Source organism: Kluyveromyces marxianus, chromosome 3, assembly GCF_001417885.1.
Source record: "Kluyveromyces marxianus DMKU3-1042 DNA, complete genome, chromosome 3".
NCBI classification, from domain to species: Eukaryota; Fungi; Ascomycota; class Saccharomycetes; order Saccharomycetales; family Saccharomycetaceae; genus Kluyveromyces; species Kluyveromyces marxianus.
In genome coordinates this window covers 80,895-99,900 of record NC_036027.1, presented here as the reverse complement: position 1 = coordinate 99,900, position 19,006 = coordinate 80,895, and the positions used below count along the sequence as shown (strand labels likewise).

Below are 19,006 nucleotides of genomic sequence, written 5' to 3'. Positions count from 1 at the left end.
TGACTAATAACTCGAAAACGTGACTGGTACGAGACTTGAACACCAACACACAATGCACACGACGGTAGGCCGTCGTGTGACTACATTAAAACATCTAGTATATATTTATATTTATATTTATATATATGGGTATACTCCTACCTATACTGGAGCGTACTCGAGGTCGTTGCTGTTTTCGTACTCGTACATATCCAAGGCAACGATGGCGGATTCTCTGACAACCGCATCAGTGTCCTTCAAGTGCTCCTTTAGAACAGGAAGAACGTCATCAGTGGCAATGGAACCAAGCGCCTCAGCAGCCTCGTGTCTCACCATAGGAGCCTCTTGCTCTCTTTCCAACACTTCCTTCAAATGAGGAACGACAATTGGGTTACCGATTTGACCAAACACATACGCAATCTCGTGCTTGAAGAGAGCAGATGGATCATCAAACCCGCTGGCCAACGCAAGACAGGCATCGTCGTTACCAATGTCTCTCAAACGGAACATGGCTCTGTAACGCTCGAACAATGGACGCGATTGGTCGTTCAAAATGGCCTTTAATTCTGGAATCTTGTAGTCCTTTTGCAAGGAAAGAGGTGGGGCTGGGTCGATAGAAGAGTATAGCGACTCCTGTAGCGATTCCTTCTTAGCACCTTCGCTCGTCTCCCATTTGATCCTGTCAATGGCAAGTTCACATGTCTGTCTGATCTCCAATAGTGGATCTTCCTTGAAGTACTTTTCCAAGATGGGCAATGACTCAACGTCGTTCAACGCTCCCAAAGCCTCAGCAGCTTCGTGTCTCACCATACACTGTTGTTGTTCGTCCGCTAGCACGTCTCTTAGCAAAGGAGCACCAGTCATGTTCTTGGTCTGACCCAAAACGTACGCAACTTCATGCTTCAACAACTCACTGTCGTCGCCAAAGGCTTCCGCAATGTACTCTGTCGCCTTCTTAGCTTCCTCAGGCTTTGTAGCAAACTCTTCAGCAACACCCTTCAAGTTGAATAGAGCTCTGAAACGGTTCGCCAATGGAGTTTTGCCCGATTTGTTCACTAGGATGTCTCTCAACTGTTCCATCGAACAGTTGTCCACATCGACCTCAAAATGTTTCTCGAAATTAGTTGACATTTTTTCTCCGGAATTTCTCGCTTGTGTCTCTGGTAGCCCCTAGCCCTGCTGTCACACTTCCACTTTCCCACACTAAAACTACTAACTAGTCCACCAAACAAGCTCTTATTATACTTCAAATCAGGCCTTTTCTTTCATCAATCTAGCTCATCGCCTCAGGTGAGTAAGCAAGCCATTGCAATTTTTTCTTTCTTTTCTTTTCGTTTAAATGTGTCAAAAAAGCATAAAACCGGACCCTAGAAAGGCGCAAGCGAGCTGTCCAGTGGTGTGGGTTTGTTGTTGCCAGCTTCAAGAGTTTTGGATCATGCTCAGAGACGCCCACTAATACGTCTGGCCATGGCTGGCGTGGGTCCTTTTTATTTTCTTTCTCTCTCTCTCTTAAATTGTCGCTTCTCTGTCGTTTAAATGCTATACGATGCGTTAATCTGCCGCCGCTTGAGAGGAGCTAGGGAACCAGGTTCCTTTCGCACTTCACTCCGGTGGGGCCATGTTGACGTTAGGACTAGCCGCAGTCGTTAGCGGGTATTGTATCGCTTTGTTCTGCCTTCTATAAACTGGCATTGGGGCCAGGTCCGCTGTGTGACTACTTGTAATATCATTTTGAACGGCATTACGTTCTTTGTCACGTGTGGGTCACGTGATATCCTACCACCCCTACACCGCCGCTCCTCAAGAGAACAAAGAGCAAGGCTGAGCTGGCTTTAGCAGAATAACCTCTGGCCTCAAGCTTCCTATGTGTCTAGTTAGTTGCCTTTGCTCCGCTCCATCACCGCATTGGTGCTGTTGTCCAAGCCTTTGATGAATTATTTCGTGCATTCTTCATAATTGAAGCAATGGCTGCGATGTCTTCACTTTAACAACTAAGTAATTAACTAAGTAATGGCCACAATTAACTTAGGAAAGCTTGAATAACAAGACAAAGATTATAGGTCTCACGTTAGTACAAGCGTACACTGCCCTAGTATTATCAAAACTCTTCATATATGTCAACCCTTTTGATTCCACTTGTCTCCACGGGTAATGTTTCGCAGCTATGTGTTGATTTAGTTTTGCATTCGAATAGTGAAGAGTTCCACTTTGTTAAAGAGCTGGACTCTATCTGGTTACACTCGTTCTTGGGACCATTAGATTTCGTTGATGGTAGCTCAAAGCCACTGTATCATGAGTGCAAAAATTCTGGGAAGCAATTTACAACGCCTATAGAGCTATTCTATAATAAAAGGCTGGATCTATACGTGCTTCAGCAGAGATCGCCAATCATTTCTGGATACGAGAATCAGTTCTTTAAGGAGGTGATTATACCGCTAGTTGATGAGCTTAATATTGCATCCATTGTCGTTTTGGATTCTGCAGGAGCATTAGACCCAAGTGTGCCCTTTTCCGGTATCAATTACCAGAACCTTTTTGCCACAGCGCGCTGCCAATTAGAGTCACTAGATAGCATTGCTTTACAGTTACAGACCAGGTTGTCTATACAAGATGATGAGCAATCTCTGGTTAACAAGATATTCCATTTCGATGCTGCTAGCTTCCAACACTCATTTTCGGTGGATCAGCCGGTATTCAAGTTGTTCCACCATCTGTTGCATAATCAGTCTGGCTCTAGCCGTTCTCTAAAGAACGTTACGTATCTCAGCAAGATCGTGCATGAGGGTGATAACTCTTGGGACGCATTCCAGACGTGCGAGAAGCTAGCAGAGCTCATTCCAAATTTGGTTAATGGGCAGCTAACGACTCCTGTGTCGTGGAAAGGAGTGTATGGGGCACGTCCCATCGCCCTGGGGTTCGAAAAGGGTCTCTATAGTTGAGGTATTTACTTATATATAACGGGAAATAGAGAGTAAAGCTAAAGCTAAAGCTAGCTAGGTTTTTAAGTAGTAATGTTATTCTTATTGTCTAATGTAACGAGCGATGTTTTCAGCCGTCTGGCTGCTTGCGTCTTTAGCAACCTTCGCAAATGCATCCTCGTATCTTTTTTGCAAGTCTGGGGTATCTGTTTCGTTAACTTCCCCATTTAATCTGTCCTCGCCGGCAAACGTATATTCTCTTTCAGCACGCTTGCCTACATCGTCTTGCTCATCCTCGTCTCTTTCTACTAATCCATCGTTTTCTCCTTCTTCCAAGTCGCTGATAACATCCGCACTGTCGTCATCATCTTCGGCCGCATTCTTCTTAGCCTTGTCCTTGAAACCAAGATCGTTCATCAAATGCTCGAGCGATTTTTCTTTCCTGGCCTTCTCCTTTTCTTCCTTCTCTTTTAGGATTCTTTCCCTCTCCACCTTGTAGTACTTCTCGTACTCCTCTACCTTATCATCTACAATATTTAGGAAGTCATCGAAACCTTCTCCTGTGAAACTGGAAACACCAACCACATCAAGCTGCGAGTAGAACTCCTCCAACATCAAGGACATGGAATTCACAAGAGAACCCATGTATCCAGATCCAAGTCCAGTTTGGCCGTTGCTCTCTTGGTCATCTCTTAAGGCAGTTTGGAATGCTTCAAAGTCGGTCATCCATTCTTTGGCGAAGTCGCACTTCTTCACATCGCTCTTGTTGAAAACAACAATCAAGGGTAGCTTCGTCTTGTATAAGATAGAACATGCGTATAACATATTACTCATAAAGGTGGTGGGAGAGGTGTTTCTTGGAGTGTCGACGATGTATGCTATCACAGTTGGGAAAGTCGAAGCAAACGACTCGGTGATGATTTGACCAGACGCACTCCAAACAAAACATTCGATCTGACCTGGTGTATCTATAATACAGTGTTCGTACTTATCTTGCTTCTTTTCCACTAACTGGATGACCTGGTCAATCTTTGTGCTGAACAAGTTCAAACTAGTTACAATAGCACCGTTGGGACCCAACTCATAGTTCTCCATCACCTTCTTGTACTTTATGGAGTCACGGATATCGATATTCGCACCGTATGGCACCGTTAATACAGCTGGATCCAAGTTAATAACGTATGGTGGCTCCTTGGCTGCATGCAAGTGCGAGTTTAATCTCTGCATAAATGTGGTTTTACCAGCACCGGCCATACCGATGCAAATAACTGTCTTCAAAGGCATTCTTAGCTGCTTACGATTCTAAACTTGTTTAGGTACTTCTGTAGGATCCTAATAAAGCTGTTATAGCGTGAGTGATATGCTATTATCCTCCAATTTTTGTTCTTTTAGAGATGCGATGAGATGACAAAAAGCTACATAAATCGTAGTTTCTTTATTATAACAAATCCTTAATAAAATGAAAGAAATGACATAGAAATACGGCGAAATCAAAGGACAGGAAGTAGTGAAACCAATAGCATCTAGCATGTGGTAGTACATTGATACTTCATAATCCTTCGCGATGTTAGTTAGATATATAAGTATAAACGGTGTTGAAAGTTCAATACATATTGGACTAATTTCTTTCTTTTTGTATCTATGAATATAGCTTTAGAACTCTTTCCTCGACTTCATCAAGAACAGAAATATGCTGGAAAACTGTGATATCGTTCGCTAATGCCTTCATTTGGTCAGCAGGGGATGGCATTCCGACCTGAGGTTGAGATAATTGTGCCTGTAATGGAGAGACGTCCACTTTGCTGAGGTCATCACCGCCAAATAATACATTATAGACTGGAGTCAACCCACCCATGGAAATAATATACCACGACATACTGCTGACCCAGCGAACATCCAAGTCGTTGGTTTGCACGGAGCTCTGGAGCATCTGCTTGAACCTAATAGTGAGGGGAAATGGAAGCTTCATTAGTACGAAGCCTGCAAAAAAGTAGTTCACCCACCACATAATAACCGTCTGTGGAATGTAATTAACCAAGTTTCCCATAGCCATTGTGGTCATAGATTCGCTCAAACCTGCACTAGTAAATGGATTTTCTATTTTATTCTCGCCTTCGTTAGGTTTTACAGCCAGATATTTGCCTTCTGAGAGGACGTTTGCGAGGTATTCTTGTCTTACCTTAAAAGATTCAGAACTGAGATTACTACCGTTACCCATGATTGCATTAGCCTTTGTGATATGCATGATTTCGGTGAGTCTAACCAATGGAACGCTAGTTGTGCTGGGTGAGACTAATACCATGACACATTGCTTGGCAATGTCGACCAATATCATAACAATCGAAATCGGTATTAGTGCCCACAGTTTTAGTTGAGGATCCAAAAGTAATTCAGGACCTGCATGTCCAGACTGGACTGTTTCCCACATGGAAATAAGAGACTCGAAAACCATCTGTGTTGTGTTTCGCAATTGATTAATTAGAGTCGTTATTGGGATTGTTTATACCCCTTATTGATCGCTGTAGTATTGCAGCCTGCTTTCTTAGATTCGTATGTGTTTGTTCGTTAAGTATCATATAGCATGCTGCTTTAAAGCTTGAAAAGGGTTTGAAAATATGTCACGTGATTAAGAAGTGTTGCAAACATGGAACAGCCTGACCCTCGACCCGTCACTACGAGGTTACAGTAACTGTATATAGCCCAATTGGATGTACCTGTTCATTGTATCTAACGTTGATAAACTTCCCAATATTACATACTAAGCGATATACATACAGCCTGTCTATAGGGTGGATGAGGACAGAGATTTAATGAATTCTTGAAGACTGAATTTATCTCCTTGTCTGTAGTCCTTTAGTATGAGCCATGGTTTTGTTTCTGCTATATGGAGTATCGTCTTCGCAAACTCTGAGTTTGCCCAGGCGAACCACGATCTTGTGTAGACATGTCCACCAGGGACAAAGCCATTGACAGTTTCGTGAATTAAACCTAATTCGGTCGATGTTTCCATGAGCAGTTTCAAGGCTTCCATGATTTCTGTTTCGTCATTAGAGCTTCTAATTTTGACAATTAGGGATAGTGGCCATGGATTGTGTAGTCCCACATGTGGTCCTCCTATACCTTGGAAATATTTCCCTTTGATGAAATAGGGATTCCCTTCTGGCGATAAAATCATCTTTCTTGTGTTCTGATACACTGGGTCGTCAGCCGAAACAAAGCCCAAATCTGGTAGTGAGAGTAGGGAAGGGATATTTGCATCATCCATCAACACATGTCCACCATAGCCATCGACTTCGTATGCATAAACCTTGCCGAAAGTTGCATGATCTACAATGGCGTGTTCCTGGATACCTTTACGAATGGAAGTCACAAACTTCTCGCATCCCTTTATTATTTTAGGTAAGAGCACAGTGATCTCGCGTTCATCAGCTATTTCGGAATATTCCTTCAGTATTGAGATTATATGTTCAAGTTCTGCGGCCATGTGGGCATTTCCTGGGATGAAAAATTGAAAGATAGTCGAGTCGTCGCTTGGTCTAAATGCAGACCTTACTAATCCAGTATTCATGTTCACCGGGTTTCCGGTTCCTGCAAGTGGTAGTGTTTCTGAAGCGACATTTGTATTCCTCTTGAAAGTATAATAAAACTTATTGATGTTACCTGACTCGTCGAAAGTTGAAACAGACTCTCTTCCCAGGACAGTCAAGACCTGTGTCACTGCGAAAAGCCAATCGTCTGTGATGAAATCAAGTCTCTTCTCTTTGGGGCTATTCTCATAGTATTGTCTGGATAAAGTGAAGAACGATGCCAAAGAATCAATCTCGTATTTGCACTCGAATACTTGCCTCCAGTTTGGACGAGGAAAAACGTCATCAATGTGCCCCTGTGCCCTTCTGATCCTAGTATAATGAGGTGGATGGAAGGCATTGCAGTATGCATTAGAAAGAATCAGCTGCGATTGGGTGTTGATTGCTCCTCTTATTAGTTCTCGAAGAGATTCGTCGTATTTGATGAATGGCTGGTATACAGATAGTTGCCAAGCAGAATCCCTCAACCATTCAGCATGGATATCACCAGTGACAATGAAGGTTTCTGGATGCTCGTTCCTATATTTATATTCCATAAGGCCATGATTTTGTAGTCTCTTATTTTGCTCTCCTGTGACATGGTATAATATAGTTGTATCTAAGGTATTGGGGAAAGTATTCTCAAAGAGTCTAGCCAAGTTTTGGTCTTTCAATTTCAGTTTCATCTGTTCGATAAATGCATCTACTAATTTGGAGCGGAAAGTACGACAGTTGCTTGGAGGTCTTTGGAAAGGTAATGCGGTATTCAGATCATCATCTAACTTGAAATGAGGGACAGCTGCATAGCTGGCATATTCTGGACAGCTTCTAACGTGATCCTCATACTTGTGTGAGTTTGTCTTTTCAAGTTTCCTGGAACCATCCATATCAGACGACTGCACCAATTGCGCTGTCTGTGTAGCAACGATGTATTCATTGTCCCCATTGTCTGGAAATAGTAGGTATTTAAGGGAAAGAAAAACCGTTACAAATCCAAGGACAGCGGTCAGTCTGCTTACACTCCTCAAACGTCGGTTAAACATGTTCGACGGTGCTTGTCGTAATTGAACTCTGAGTCCCTGTGATAAATCATGTGTATCTGCGTCTCGATCATAACGCCTATACTATATTGATCGATTTAACTTTATATATAATAAAATAAATTACTATATATATAAATTACTATATATATATATACAATCATGACAATAGCAATGTGATTTAAGAGTATCATTTAGAGAGGATAAGCCAGCGTGATTCCGCTGTACTTTGGTCTTCTATAATAGTTGGATGAACCGTTCCGTATTTGCCAAATATGCTGAGTAGCTTGTACATATGCACGTTTCTGGGTAGCTGCTCGATCTTCGCGATCTTCAATAGACTCTCGTAATCATAGCTAGTATATTTCGTAGAGAGTTCATCTAAAAATGGTTTGAGCATCTGTAGTGATATGAGACCCCTTTTATTATTGATCTTCACACCGATAACTTTGGCAAAGCAGTTCACATCGGTGACCCTCCGGAGAAGAGTATCCAACCCATTAGCATTTTTTATATCTAGAAGACATGCAAAATGCTCTGAGTCTGGTTGTCCTTGAATTACTGGTTTCTGAAAGCACGAATTAAACTCATTTTCCTGGAATGTTAGTGGCGGGAAAAACTTGCTTTCACGATAATCTTTCTTTAGTTCTCGCACCGCTTTCATAGTGTCATACTTTCTTTTATCCTCTGGCCCATTATATTGTAAAAGCAGAAAACTATTTTTCTCTTTTAAACTATTCGTGTATGCTACCTGCAATCTTCTCCTCAACATACCCTCCAATTCTTCATTTACATCACTATTATTTACTTGAGTCTGCTTTCCTTCTGTATTTTTTGGCATACATATCATTCTCGGTCCTTGCAATCTAAAGCTACTGTACCGACGCACTCCTGTTAACAGTGTACTTTTCATGTTTACTCTATTCTCCAGTTTAATATATGGCACAGCGAACTCCAGCACAGCACCTGATGGATCCCGTCTGGTGTAATCACTTCGGAGTTACAATTCGTCACATCATTCTTTCGATAGACAACTTCTTTTCACCTCGACAAAAGGTTTCATTAAAGTGCGAAGCTCATCTCAGCTCTCTGCCAGTCTGCCCCTTCATGAAGCGTCATCTGAATGCGAAGGTATCAAAATCAATCGTAGCCTCTTTGGCCAAGTGGTAAGGCATCGCACTCGTAATGCGGGGATCGTGGGTTCAATTCCCACAGGAGGCATTTTGTTTTTTATTTTTGGATCTTTGGTTGTTTGTTTCCAATGAAAATAAGTTGAACATTGAGAGATTAAGTTTAATTACACACATACACCGTGTTTTGAGAGGGTACGTATGTTGTCCACCAATGCGCCCCTTTGGCTCTGTCACCAAATCCAAGATCTCATTCAACTTCAACTATAATTGTTTCATTGTTTTAAGTATTCGTTTAGAAAACTGTCGGTATACACTTAAACTAAGGTAAGGCAAGATATGAAAACAAGATTCCTTGGGTTGATTGTGCGGGCCCCTCAGTTCTGTTTCTTGGCCTCTTCTGAAGCACGAGCCTCGTAAATCTTAGCAGTGAAAGGCTCCTCAAACTTCAAAGCAATGGAGTACATCACGTGCACAAGCAAGGCTGCAACCAACCCGGCAGGCTTCCCGTGGTACAAGGCGTACCCAAGGAAAGAGGATGTGGAACCCTGGTACATTGGGTTGTTGAAGTAATTGAATGGGAAACTGGTCACACGGTGGTCCATCAAAATACCGAAATAGTCCCCCAAATATGTACCCGTGATCCCCAATTGGTACATAGAAGTCAACACTAGCAACTGGCCTAGACCAATGTAAGCCATACCAATGTACTTGAAAAGAGGAGCAGAAAGCATCGCACTCACGCCTTGCTCACGCAATGCTGCCTCGTAGAAGTAGTCTCTCACAATCCCCAAAGAAAAAATCGTAGCAGCTAGCAAATAGCATCCTCTCTTAGCTGACCCCGCAAGCTTCGTCAAAAAGTGAGTGCTGTGCTCCAATCTGGCAACAACGTTCCAGAAAATAGGATTGAATGCAATTAGACCCAATGCAATCCTGTATTTCTTGTTGTCGAAATCAGTCAATGTCACAACCTCATCGCAGAAATCCTGCAATAATGACGCTTGATCCGAAACGTACTTACTAATACTCATTATTGTCACACCTACCTAATTTGCTTCTAACGTATTTCTCCCCGAATAAAATATATCCCAATTTTTCCTTTCAGAGAAAACTGTAACACTAATTGTCGATTGTTTGGAAGTAGCGTTAGAATTGAATGGCCTGGGTGTTTGGTTATTCAAACCTCTGGCTCTTTTTATATGTGTCAAATCCGGAAGATCCATCACATGTGAAATAGAAAAAAAATCCTTTATACTGTGAATTTTCATAATATACAAGAAAAAGTTAGTAAACAATAAGCAAACTTAAGCTACTAAACAACCGCTGAAGGTTTGTGAAAGAATGAACAAGACAGGAAACAGAGGTGATCTAATGATCATGGTTGACTAAAGTTGTGGTTGATGGGTTCAATTTTTACAATAGTGACTGAAAAATGTTGTAATTGGCGTTATGTCAGGTCAATAAGCCATTGTTTACAAGAAAACAAGGGGAAGCAAAATAAAGAAGTAAACAATACTTCCTTTTAGGAGTTAGGCATCAACAATTAGGACAGATTATACGATCTTCAAGTATGGTTTAGGCTTTTATGTCCATAAATGGGTTAGTAATTGATGCTTTTGGTGCTTTGAACCTGCAGGTTTGTTTCAAGCCCCAGTTTATTGCTGTGTAATTACCTAAAAGGGTAGTTTTGGCAAATTAGTGGATAAACCGCATTACGGGAGATCATAGGCGATCAAACACTTCTGAAATGAGGTTTTGGGCCCGTTGGTATATATGGAAGGATGAAACTGACTATAAGATAGAACTGTTGCTGTGCTATTCCATGATTTGGTTGTGTTTTACATGCTTTCCTGTTGTTTATGGAAAAGGCAAACAAACAAACAATCAATCAATCAGAAAGACATGCGTTCTCTATATAGTAATTTGAGACTGAGAGACGATTGGTTACTGCTAATTGTTACTATTTTCACTACTATTGGGAATGGATTGGTTCCTGCCGCTACATCTATTTTGACTGGTAGGGTGTTTGGTCTACTTCATTCTCTAAATTCAAATACATATGCCTCCAAGTCGGATTTCATCCATGAATTAACACTGAGAGCTTTCTCTATTGCAGCTGTAGCGGCTTGTGTGATACCCATTTCATGGATTTCGCTTACGTGCTGGATGTGTGTTGGCGAGAGGCAGGGGTTCCGGATTAGAAAGTCGCTGGTACGGTTCTACTTCAACCGGAATTTACAGTGGTATGACAAAAACGAGACCTTAGAAGGCGATTTCATTCAGCTCAATCGGTGCGTAGAAGAAGTTAGAGCTGGATCAGCAGAATCGTCTGCGATAATTTTTCAAAACGTCACGTCTATCATTGCGTTGATCGTAACATCAATGTACTATTCGTGGTCTTTAACGCTCATTATACTGTGCAGTACGCCAGTACTGGCCGTACTGGCTACTTTCTTCTCTTATAACGTGGAAAAGTTTGCAAAGCTGGAGAATGAGGCCTCTGCACAGGCATCTTTGGTTCTATCTTGGTCGTTGAACGCGTTCCAAATGATTAGACTTTTCAATACTGCCCATTTTGAAGAAACTAGGTTTGAAAGATTGGCATTGAAATGCAACAAGTATTTCATCAAGTCGTGTTTGTTTTCTGCTCTGAATGCGTCTACGTTAAGGTTCCTAACATTATGCATGTTCGTTCAGGGTTTTTGGTTCGGAAATACGCAAGTCAGAAAGGGAAATCTAAATGCAGGAGATGTGATTACATGTTTCTCTTCTTGTCTGCAGCTTGGTTCGTGTTTATCCAGTACCCTGCAACAGCTAGTTACATTGCAAAAGGGTAAAGTGGCTATGGAGAAGATTCAAGGACAACTCTCTGATCAAGATGCTATGAAAGATGATTCCTCAGCCTTGGGATGGGAAAAAAGGGAGTCAATAATATCTTCCACTTCCTCTTTAGGCTTGGCACCTTCCTTGTATAAGGGAGATATTAAGGTCAGAAACGTTTCTTTCGCATATCCTACAAGACCCGATGATTACGTATTAAAGGATGTTTCGTTAGACATAAAAGAAGGAAGTACTACGTTTATTGTAGGCAGATCAGGCTCAGGGAAATCTACACTAGCCAACTTGTTACTTAAGATGTATAGTAACTATTCCGGAAGCATCGAATTAGGAGGCTACAACTTGCAGGGGCTAGACGATTCATGGATCTTGGAGCAGTTTACCCTAGTAGAGCAGAGATGTACTCTTTTCAACCGTACTCTGAAAGAAAATATAACTATTGTAGATCGGAACGCTACTGATGAAATGGTTAAACAAGCTTGCCAGTTTGCACTGTTATCCTCTTTGTTGATTGATTTACCAGATGGTATAGATACATTGTTGGGAAGGCATGGGGTAACATTGAGTGGCGGGCAGCAACAAAGAGTTGCTCTCGCCAGGTCCTATATCAGAAATACACCTATCCTAATTCTTGATGAAGCCATGAGTGCCTTAGATATATCATCTAGGAATCTAATGATAGAGGCTTTCCGTTATTGGAGAAAGGGTAAAACTACTATAATTTTAACTCATGAATACAGTCAAATAAGGGATGACGAGTTTGTGTATTTGATGAGGGAGGGAAGAGTAATTGAAAGTGGTTTGAAAAGCTCTTTGTTAGAAGATCAGGATTCAAACTTTTCTCAACTTTATCACTTACAAGATAATGCATTGGAGGAGTCTACCATGGTTGAAAGCGTGGTGCCATACTCCCCCGATAAAACAAAGTACGACATGGGAACAGTGTCAAGATTTTCAAAGTTTTTTTTTGATGGAGGTGTCGTAGATACCCAAGCCCAAACAGATAGCTTCACCAAAAGACTAGGTTTTAAAAATGGCCAAGTAAGAGTTAAGCCCGACAGTATTGAAAAGGCTTTGCAAAGTGATAACATAGAAGATCTGGAAAGGCAAGAAAGGCCTCGGCCAATGGCTTTGACAGCGATTCTAAAAAAAATGAATAAGACAATTCCACACCGAAGATATTTGGTATTAGGGTTGTTCTTTTCTGTAATTGCTGGGGTTGCAAATCCAATGTTCTCCTATATATTCTCAAAACTCCTGACGGGAATTGTTCCAAAGGGAACTGCGCACTCCAGTTCTTCATATTATTTGATGAAATGGTCGGTCATTGTCATGAGTATTGCAGCCATTGATGGTATATCAACTTTTCTCAAGGACTTCATCCTAGGGTATTGCAGTGAAATATGGATTTTGAGACTAAGAATTATGGCAATGCACAAAATCACAAGGAAGCCATTGAATTGGTTCACTTTCTCTGTGAATAATTCATCTGAATTGAATTCGCTTATGATGAACGATCTAAGAGATTTGAGGGGGCTTGCTTCTGAATTTTTGAGTGCAATAACAACCTTGATATGTGTTGCCGCAGTAGGACTCACATGGGCTTTAATATCAGGCTGGAAGTTATCTCTTGTTTGCTTTTCTTTGATCCCTGTATTCATCTTATTCTCAGGTATTTACGGGTCGTTGTTGCAAATGTATGAATCGGCTTACAAGACAGAAATAGCTGAATTGGAAACTAGAATCCATGAAGTTGTTACTTCGATGAAGACGATAAAAACCCTATCACTACAACAACAATTTGAAGACGAGATTGTTACTCAACGAACTAAAGTCAAAATTGTATCCAAAAAGAGATCTGTAGCGGTAGGTTTTGGGATTGCAATAACCAACGCACTTGCGTTAGTTGTTCAGGCTATTCTATACTACTATGGAATAAAGTTAGTAATCAATGGAGACTATTCTGTCTCGAAAATGTTCCAAACATTTACACTGCTATTATTCTCCATTATGACATGTGTTTCGTTGATAAACCAAGTTCCTGAGATTAGCAGAGGGCAAAGAGCAGCAACGTATATTTTCAAGGTTTTGGAAGAGTCGGAACATGATGAAACATACAACCTTGTACAATCAGGAAGACCAGCTTACTACTTAAATCCGGTATATGGAAACACAGTTGAGGTAAAACACCTATCATTTGCTTATCCAAACTCGCCTTCGCAAAAGGTGTTCAAATCACTAAATTTTCACGTTCAGACAAATGAAACTGTAGGAATTATTGGTGAATCTGGATCAGGAAAATCAACACTAGCTTTATTATTAACCCGACTTTATCCTGTACCTAATGGTAAGATTAACATCGGTATTGATGATATAAATGACTGGGATGAACACTCTTTAAGAAGGACAATTGTAATTGTGGAACAAAAGACAAATTTCTTTGACGGCACTCTAAGGGAGAACTTAGTATACGGTCTCAAGGCTCACGTTACTGATTCAGAGCTTCTTTCAGTATTGCAACTTGTGGATCTTAAAATGCTTGTAGAAAACTTACCTGAATATCTTGACACAAGAATTCACACAGGACTTTTGTCCGGTGGTCAAGCTCAACGACTTTCCATCGCTAGGGCATTGTTACGCAAACCAAAGATTATCATCTTGGATGAGTGTACATCTGCATTAGATGCGGCAAACTCTTTCGCCATCGCAGAAGTTATTAAGAGTGTAATGAAGAACATAACAGTAATAATCATTACACATTCCCAGCAAATGATGCAAATATGCGATAGATTGCTAGTCTTAAGAAAAGGTAAGATATGTGAAGAAGGTTCATATGCTGACCTTTATAATCGCAGAGGAGAGATGTATAGAATAGTTGCTAGCGCCAGCATGTGATGGAAGCGCTAGACTCAATAAATCATTATTTAGTTACTTCGTTCACGTTAATCTTTTAGGTTTGTTTTTAACGTAATATAGTGATTGGTATTTTGCGTTTTAACACCAGGAGTGGGTTAGACTTGCTGTTGCATCTCTTTCTGAATCCATTTTTTTTTTACATCATATATTATTCATTATTTGGGATATTTAGTGAACTGAGTTAAAAAAATTTAAATTTAAAACAATTACAAATGGACAGTGACATATGGAACTTCCACATCTTCACCTTCGTTATCTTCGCAGCAGACTTCCAAGATCATCTTCTTGATGTGACTTGGAACCTCCTTCTTTGTAACTAGTTTAACAACCTCTGTGATTGGTAAGTCCATTCTATCCTTTAATTTCTTTGGAGGGAAAAATGATGCATAAAGCAAGGAGACATCGTAAGATATCATTGTAATCTCTAATCCTTCCTTTTCTTTGAAGTGGTCGATTAGATCCCTCAATTTGATGTCCCCTTGAATGTCAAATCTATCCCAAATCTTATCGAAAGTCTTGTCGTTGTATTTGCCCTTTTGAGAAGCAATTGGTTCCGAGAAACCAAAGAATGGGAGCGCAAGGTTTACGAAACCATTCTTATACTGTTCAATATCGGTTTTGCCATCGGCAACCTTGTATAGTTCTAGGTTTACCAAACCTGTGACTAATGCTGTAGTAGTGGCTATCGCTGGAATGATACGACCAGCAATGAATTTAGTCTTTTGACGGTCAGCAGGCTCAATCGAGTAGTTCAAAGCACGGTTATTCGATGCTGCAGTGATGAATTCGATATGGTGATTAGTGTCATCGTCCTTTTCGAATTCAGCTGGTGCAAGATGGAAACCGGCTAAGGTAGATGGGTCTGGTAACGAGGCCGCTAGTTGCTCCAAGACGTCGCCTCCTAGAGGGTTGTTGGCATTTGGATCTGGTTCATCGTCATTAGTTTGAATCTTGATGTCCGATCTTGGCACAAACTCTGGCACATCAATCTTGGAAAGGATGGCCTTGTACGATTCCAAGTTTGGTTCACCGTCGTCGCCCTTTAGACCGTAGTTGAAGGCACGCAAATTAGCACCTGCAACAATGAAATAAAAGTGATCAGGGTTGTTGATGTCGAACTCCAATGGTTCAGGCGCACGCTTTGGGCCTGACCAGAATGGGTCTCCGTTAGAAGTGGTAGCATCCTTAGGGAAGTTATATAGAAGTTGTTTGATATCGTGGTTGAACTTCTTTTCGAATTCCAATCTTGCCCACTTGACACAATCTTCAAAGTTGTATGGCCTGTTGTTCAAACAATCGCTAATAGATTCCAAGATACCCTTGGCATCTGGAGCTTGTTTCAAAGTTTGTTCGACAAAGTTTGGTTGGGTTAAATATAGGTTAACGTTTTCTGCCGCATCAGAGAAGTAGCCTTGGAACAATGACTTAGCCCATGCAATAGTGTGGTCAATCTTGTTAGGGAAAGAACGCAAGGTACACAATGGAATAGACTTCTCTGGAGGATCTCTTGACGAAGAGTAAGATTCTGTCAAGTTTGGAACAACAACTTGGGTGTTACCCTTGGTACCCAATGTACCTGATTCTAGCAAAGGCTTCTTGTAAAAGACACAACGACGATCCACGTAAGTACGAGCGTCCACGTTGTCCAATGCGTTTGTGACGAAATCTAGCTGGTTCCAGAATTGATCATCAAAGATATTTTCGGTTTCTACACCGACCTTATCAATCTTTGGTTCAATCTTTCCCTTCAAGTCAGGGTTCATGACAGTAACCGCGTCAGCGGCAACTTCTGATTTGTTTCTACCTACATCTTTTGGTCTGAACAAGAATTGACGGTTCAAGTTTGATTTTTCGATGGAGTCATTGTCCGTAACGATGATCTTACCCTCTGGGCCAGAACCTAGACCCATTAGAGCCCAGTTCTTCAACATTTCACAACCAATGGCACCGGAACCAACTAAGAATACTTTCAAGTTGGCAATTCTCTTTTGGAATTCTAGACCGAAAACGGCGATTTGGTTGTCGTAACGAGAATTGATTGGTTTTGTAGTTTCAGCGTTTCTTGGGAACTGTTCGGAATCTGGTAAAGACTCGATGGAGTCGAAGTACAAATATTGCTTGATAGGGCTAAACTTACCTGAAGATGCCTTTAGGACCTCTTGGGCGACTAAACCACCGAAGAAGGCAATTATACCGGGGATGTCACCTCTTGCCTGGTTGGCCAACTCTGTGATTAACTTCTCATTGACAGTGCCTTCTGGGCCTAGCACCTGTGGTTGTTGTGCTGCCAAGTCGGAAACCAACTTGACCAACTCATTGGCGTCCTCTTGGTGGAAAGGTCTTGGGAGTTGGCCCTGGTGTCTAACTTGGAATTGGTGCAACGCTTGGAAACCCAAGTGTAGCTGTGGGGTAGAGTCGAATTTCGCAAAATCTGAATACATAAATTCAGGGGATGCCAACGTATCCTTCAACGACTTGAAGGACAACTTTTGAGGCATCTTGACTTGGGTAAACAAACCGCCCTTCTTGTACGTACCCAGTTCCTTAACGGAGCCAATCTTGAATGCAAATGGACCCAAGACTTCAACCTTGTAAGGTGTGCCGTCATTCAACTTCTCAAGCCCCTCGACTTCGGAAAACTTCACGTAATCGCCATCTTCCAATCCATGTCTATTGTCGTCCAACATGGTAACGGTACCATCTGACTCGATATCGGAAACAATACCCGTCTTTGGCTCTTCACCAGTGGTATCTATAACAGTAAACTCCTCACCCAAATCCACAAACACTCCACCAAACAACCCACGCGTCTCCACAGAAATAAACCCGATCCCATGCGAATGCGTGTACTCGTTCAATTGCACCTTCTCCTCAAAGGAAATCGTGTCAGTAGCAACCACAACTTGGTATTCAGACAGCTGAGACACATCATTTAGCCCATCCAACACTTTCACAGGAACATATGAGTTCAATTCCGCCAAACGGCCCTGCGAAACCTTGTCTCTTTGTTGTCCAATATCTTCCTCCCTTAGAAAAAATTGTGTAGACAAATCCTGCAACGTCACAGCACCTGGATCATAAAGCGTTAGAGACTTAACACCCGCCAATACAACATTCTTGGCAATTTCAATACCAAGCCCCTTCAAACCAATGATCAAAACATTAGAGTGCTGCATCTTCAACATCGCCTCCTTACCTAAAACATACAACTGACGAGAGTACAAGCTCTCGTCGATTTCCTCGCCTGTACCATTCTTACTGTCTGTCATTGTATCTGTGTGTGTGTGCTTTGGGACACTGTTACGCGATAAGTCTGGCTCTTGCCGCCTTTTAAAACCGTTTCTTCTCCTTAAAAGTGCTAGCCGCTGTTAAAAAGTAGTTAGTAAAGAACCAAAATCCTTATTTTTTTTTCTGGTTTGTCTTATTAGAAACGGGAGAGGCCACACACACACACACACTGTCGCCAATATTTTGCCACCTTAATAATGGGGGGCAGCAGGTGGCCGGGTAATTCAATAAAGTTTGTCGTTATTTACGGGAATGGACTAGTTCGTGGTCACGTGGTGTTGAATTTCCATTTGGGTAGCAGCAATCTATAAAGCCCTTCTCTACTACTACTTGGTAGGTAAGTCGTCAACACGTACATAAGGATAAGCTAGTAGTACTGCTACTACTACCATCCCTCGTCCATACATCATGTCCTCCTGGATAAAACAAGAATTGTACGGTGGGGCCATCACCACAGTGATCCCAAAGACTTTCCTCGATGCATCGATGCTCAGGCAGGTGCCCGACACTCAGGAAGTGTTTGTCAACAGCAGACGGACAGACGAACCTACCAGCGACAATCTCGGTTTCAATGAAAGTATAATTGTCGATCTTCTCCAGCGTGTGGACGAAACAGACGACCGCAAGGCTCTAGAAGTGCATCTTGAAGAAGTGACATCGCTAGACGAGTCGAGTGGACATACGATTGTGACGTACAACCAGCAAGATAACTGGCAATCGTGCGTTGCTGTTGAGACTGCGTACAAGTGGGGCAAGGAGTCCCTCAAGGAGACCGTTGTGTTGTGTTTGGGGCTTCTCAGGTTGGCGGAGTTTGAGACAGATGTGCTCATCTCGGTGCTAGTGCCCATTTCGTCGGACGACGAAGCCGAACACAGTGCGATGGAGCATGCGGCCACGACGAAATCGAGCGAGGCTCTTCCGCCCCGCGTTGTTGCGGCCTATGGGCTTCTCCAGGACATGATGAAGGCATTCAAGGTTGAGGACCCTTCGCTCTTTGCGTAGGCGATGAGACAGGCTATGTTATATATAATATACACATATATATATGTATCCATTCATAAATGACGACGACCAAACGTTAATGAGCTGTATCTGGAAGCCAGCTGGCTGGCTGACCAGCTGGTTGACCGGCAAGTTGCCTTGGTGGTGGTATTGCCACTGCTGCTGCTGCTGTCCACCGTCGTCTACAGATCACGTGCCATTTTTTGACAGCTTCACACACGCACCGGGTAATGACGTATCAGTTTCTTCCAAAGAATGTTCGGCATGGACGTATTGTTGAAAGTCTGTAGATATATAAAATCGATACAATAATATCGGCAGTAAAGACA

At 41.9% G+C, this 19,006-nt stretch overlaps 10 protein-coding genes and 1 non-coding gene across 11 annotated transcripts; 4 read left to right on the top strand and 7 right to left on the bottom strand.

Moving 5' to 3' along the window:
• Nucleotides 1–141: 141 nt before the first annotated feature.
• On the bottom strand, nt 142–1,110 carry LIA1 (deoxyhypusine monooxygenase; the record flags this gene model as incomplete). Its single annotated transcript, XM_022818532.1, has 1 exon — nt 142–1,110. One exon carries the CDS (start codon nt 1,108–1,110, stop codon nt 142–144), a length of 969 nt encoding a protein of 322 aa, XP_022675189.1.
• A 983-nt stretch (nt 1,111–2,093) lies between these two features.
• Nucleotides 2,094–2,918, top strand: ADD66 (Add66p; the record flags this gene model as incomplete). Its single annotated transcript, XM_022818531.1, has 1 exon — nt 2,094–2,918. One exon carries the CDS (start codon nt 2,094–2,096, stop codon nt 2,916–2,918), a length of 825 nt encoding a protein of 274 aa, XP_022675188.1.
• An 81-nt stretch (nt 2,919–2,999) lies between these two features.
• NPA3 (GTPase NPA3) lies at nt 3,000–4,181 on the bottom strand (the record flags this gene model as incomplete). The annotated part of the gene is made up of 1 exon (XM_022818530.1): nt 3,000–4,181. One exon carries the CDS (start codon nt 4,179–4,181, stop codon nt 3,000–3,002), a length of 1,182 nt encoding a protein of 393 aa, XP_022675187.1.
• A 355-nt stretch (nt 4,182–4,536) lies between these two features.
• On the bottom strand, nt 4,537–5,349 carry EMC3 (ER membrane complex subunit EMC3; the record flags this gene model as incomplete). The annotated part of the gene is made up of 1 exon (XM_022818528.1): nt 4,537–5,349. One exon carries the CDS (start codon nt 5,347–5,349, stop codon nt 4,537–4,539), a length of 813 nt encoding a protein of 270 aa, XP_022675186.1.
• A 330-nt stretch (nt 5,350–5,679) lies between these two features.
• Nucleotides 5,680–7,506, bottom strand: mug157 (glycoside hydrolase family 125 protein; the record flags this gene model as incomplete). The annotated part of the gene is made up of 1 exon (XM_022818527.1): nt 5,680–7,506. The coding sequence occupies one exon, from the start codon at nt 7,504–7,506 to the stop codon at nt 5,680–5,682; it is 1,827 nt and encodes a 608-aa protein (XP_022675185.1).
• A 187-nt stretch (nt 7,507–7,693) lies between these two features.
• On the bottom strand, nt 7,694–8,416 carry KLMA_30036 (UDP-N-acetylenolpyruvoylglucosamine reductase; the record flags this gene model as incomplete). Its single annotated transcript, XM_022818526.1, has 1 exon — nt 7,694–8,416. One exon carries the CDS (start codon nt 8,414–8,416, stop codon nt 7,694–7,696), a length of 723 nt encoding a protein of 240 aa, XP_022675184.1.
• A 236-nt stretch (nt 8,417–8,652) lies between these two features.
• KLMA_R301 lies at nt 8,653–8,724 on the top strand. Its single transcript has one exon. It is a non-coding gene; the product is annotated as a tRNA-Thr (tRNA).
• A 286-nt stretch (nt 8,725–9,010) lies between these two features.
• OPI3 (bifunctional phosphatidyl-N-methylethanolamine N-methyltransferase/phosphatidyl-N-dimethylethanolamine N-methyltransferase) lies at nt 9,011–9,664 on the bottom strand (the record flags this gene model as incomplete). The annotated part of the gene is made up of 1 exon (XM_022818525.1): nt 9,011–9,664. The coding sequence occupies one exon, from the start codon at nt 9,662–9,664 to the stop codon at nt 9,011–9,013; it is 654 nt and encodes a 217-aa protein (XP_022675183.1).
• Nucleotides 9,665–10,475: 811 nt separating this feature from the next.
• Nucleotides 10,476–14,366, top strand: STE6 (ATP-binding cassette a-factor transporter STE6; the record flags this gene model as incomplete). The annotated part of the gene is made up of 1 exon (XM_022818524.1): nt 10,476–14,366. The coding sequence occupies one exon, from the start codon at nt 10,476–10,478 to the stop codon at nt 14,364–14,366; it is 3,891 nt and encodes a 1,296-aa protein (XP_022675182.1).
• Nucleotides 14,367–14,593: 227 nt separating this feature from the next.
• Nucleotides 14,594–17,656, bottom strand: UBA1 (E1 ubiquitin-activating protein UBA1; the record flags this gene model as incomplete). Its single annotated transcript, XM_022818523.1, has 1 exon — nt 14,594–17,656. One exon carries the CDS (start codon nt 17,654–17,656, stop codon nt 14,594–14,596), a length of 3,063 nt encoding a protein of 1,020 aa, XP_022675181.1.
• Nucleotides 17,657–18,083: 427 nt separating this feature from the next.
• MOG1 (Ran GTPase-binding protein MOG1) lies at nt 18,084–18,677 on the top strand (the record flags this gene model as incomplete). The annotated part of the gene is made up of 1 exon (XM_022818522.1): nt 18,084–18,677. One exon carries the CDS (start codon nt 18,084–18,086, stop codon nt 18,675–18,677), a length of 594 nt encoding a protein of 197 aa, XP_022675180.1.
• Nucleotides 18,678–19,006: the final 329 nt, after the last annotated feature.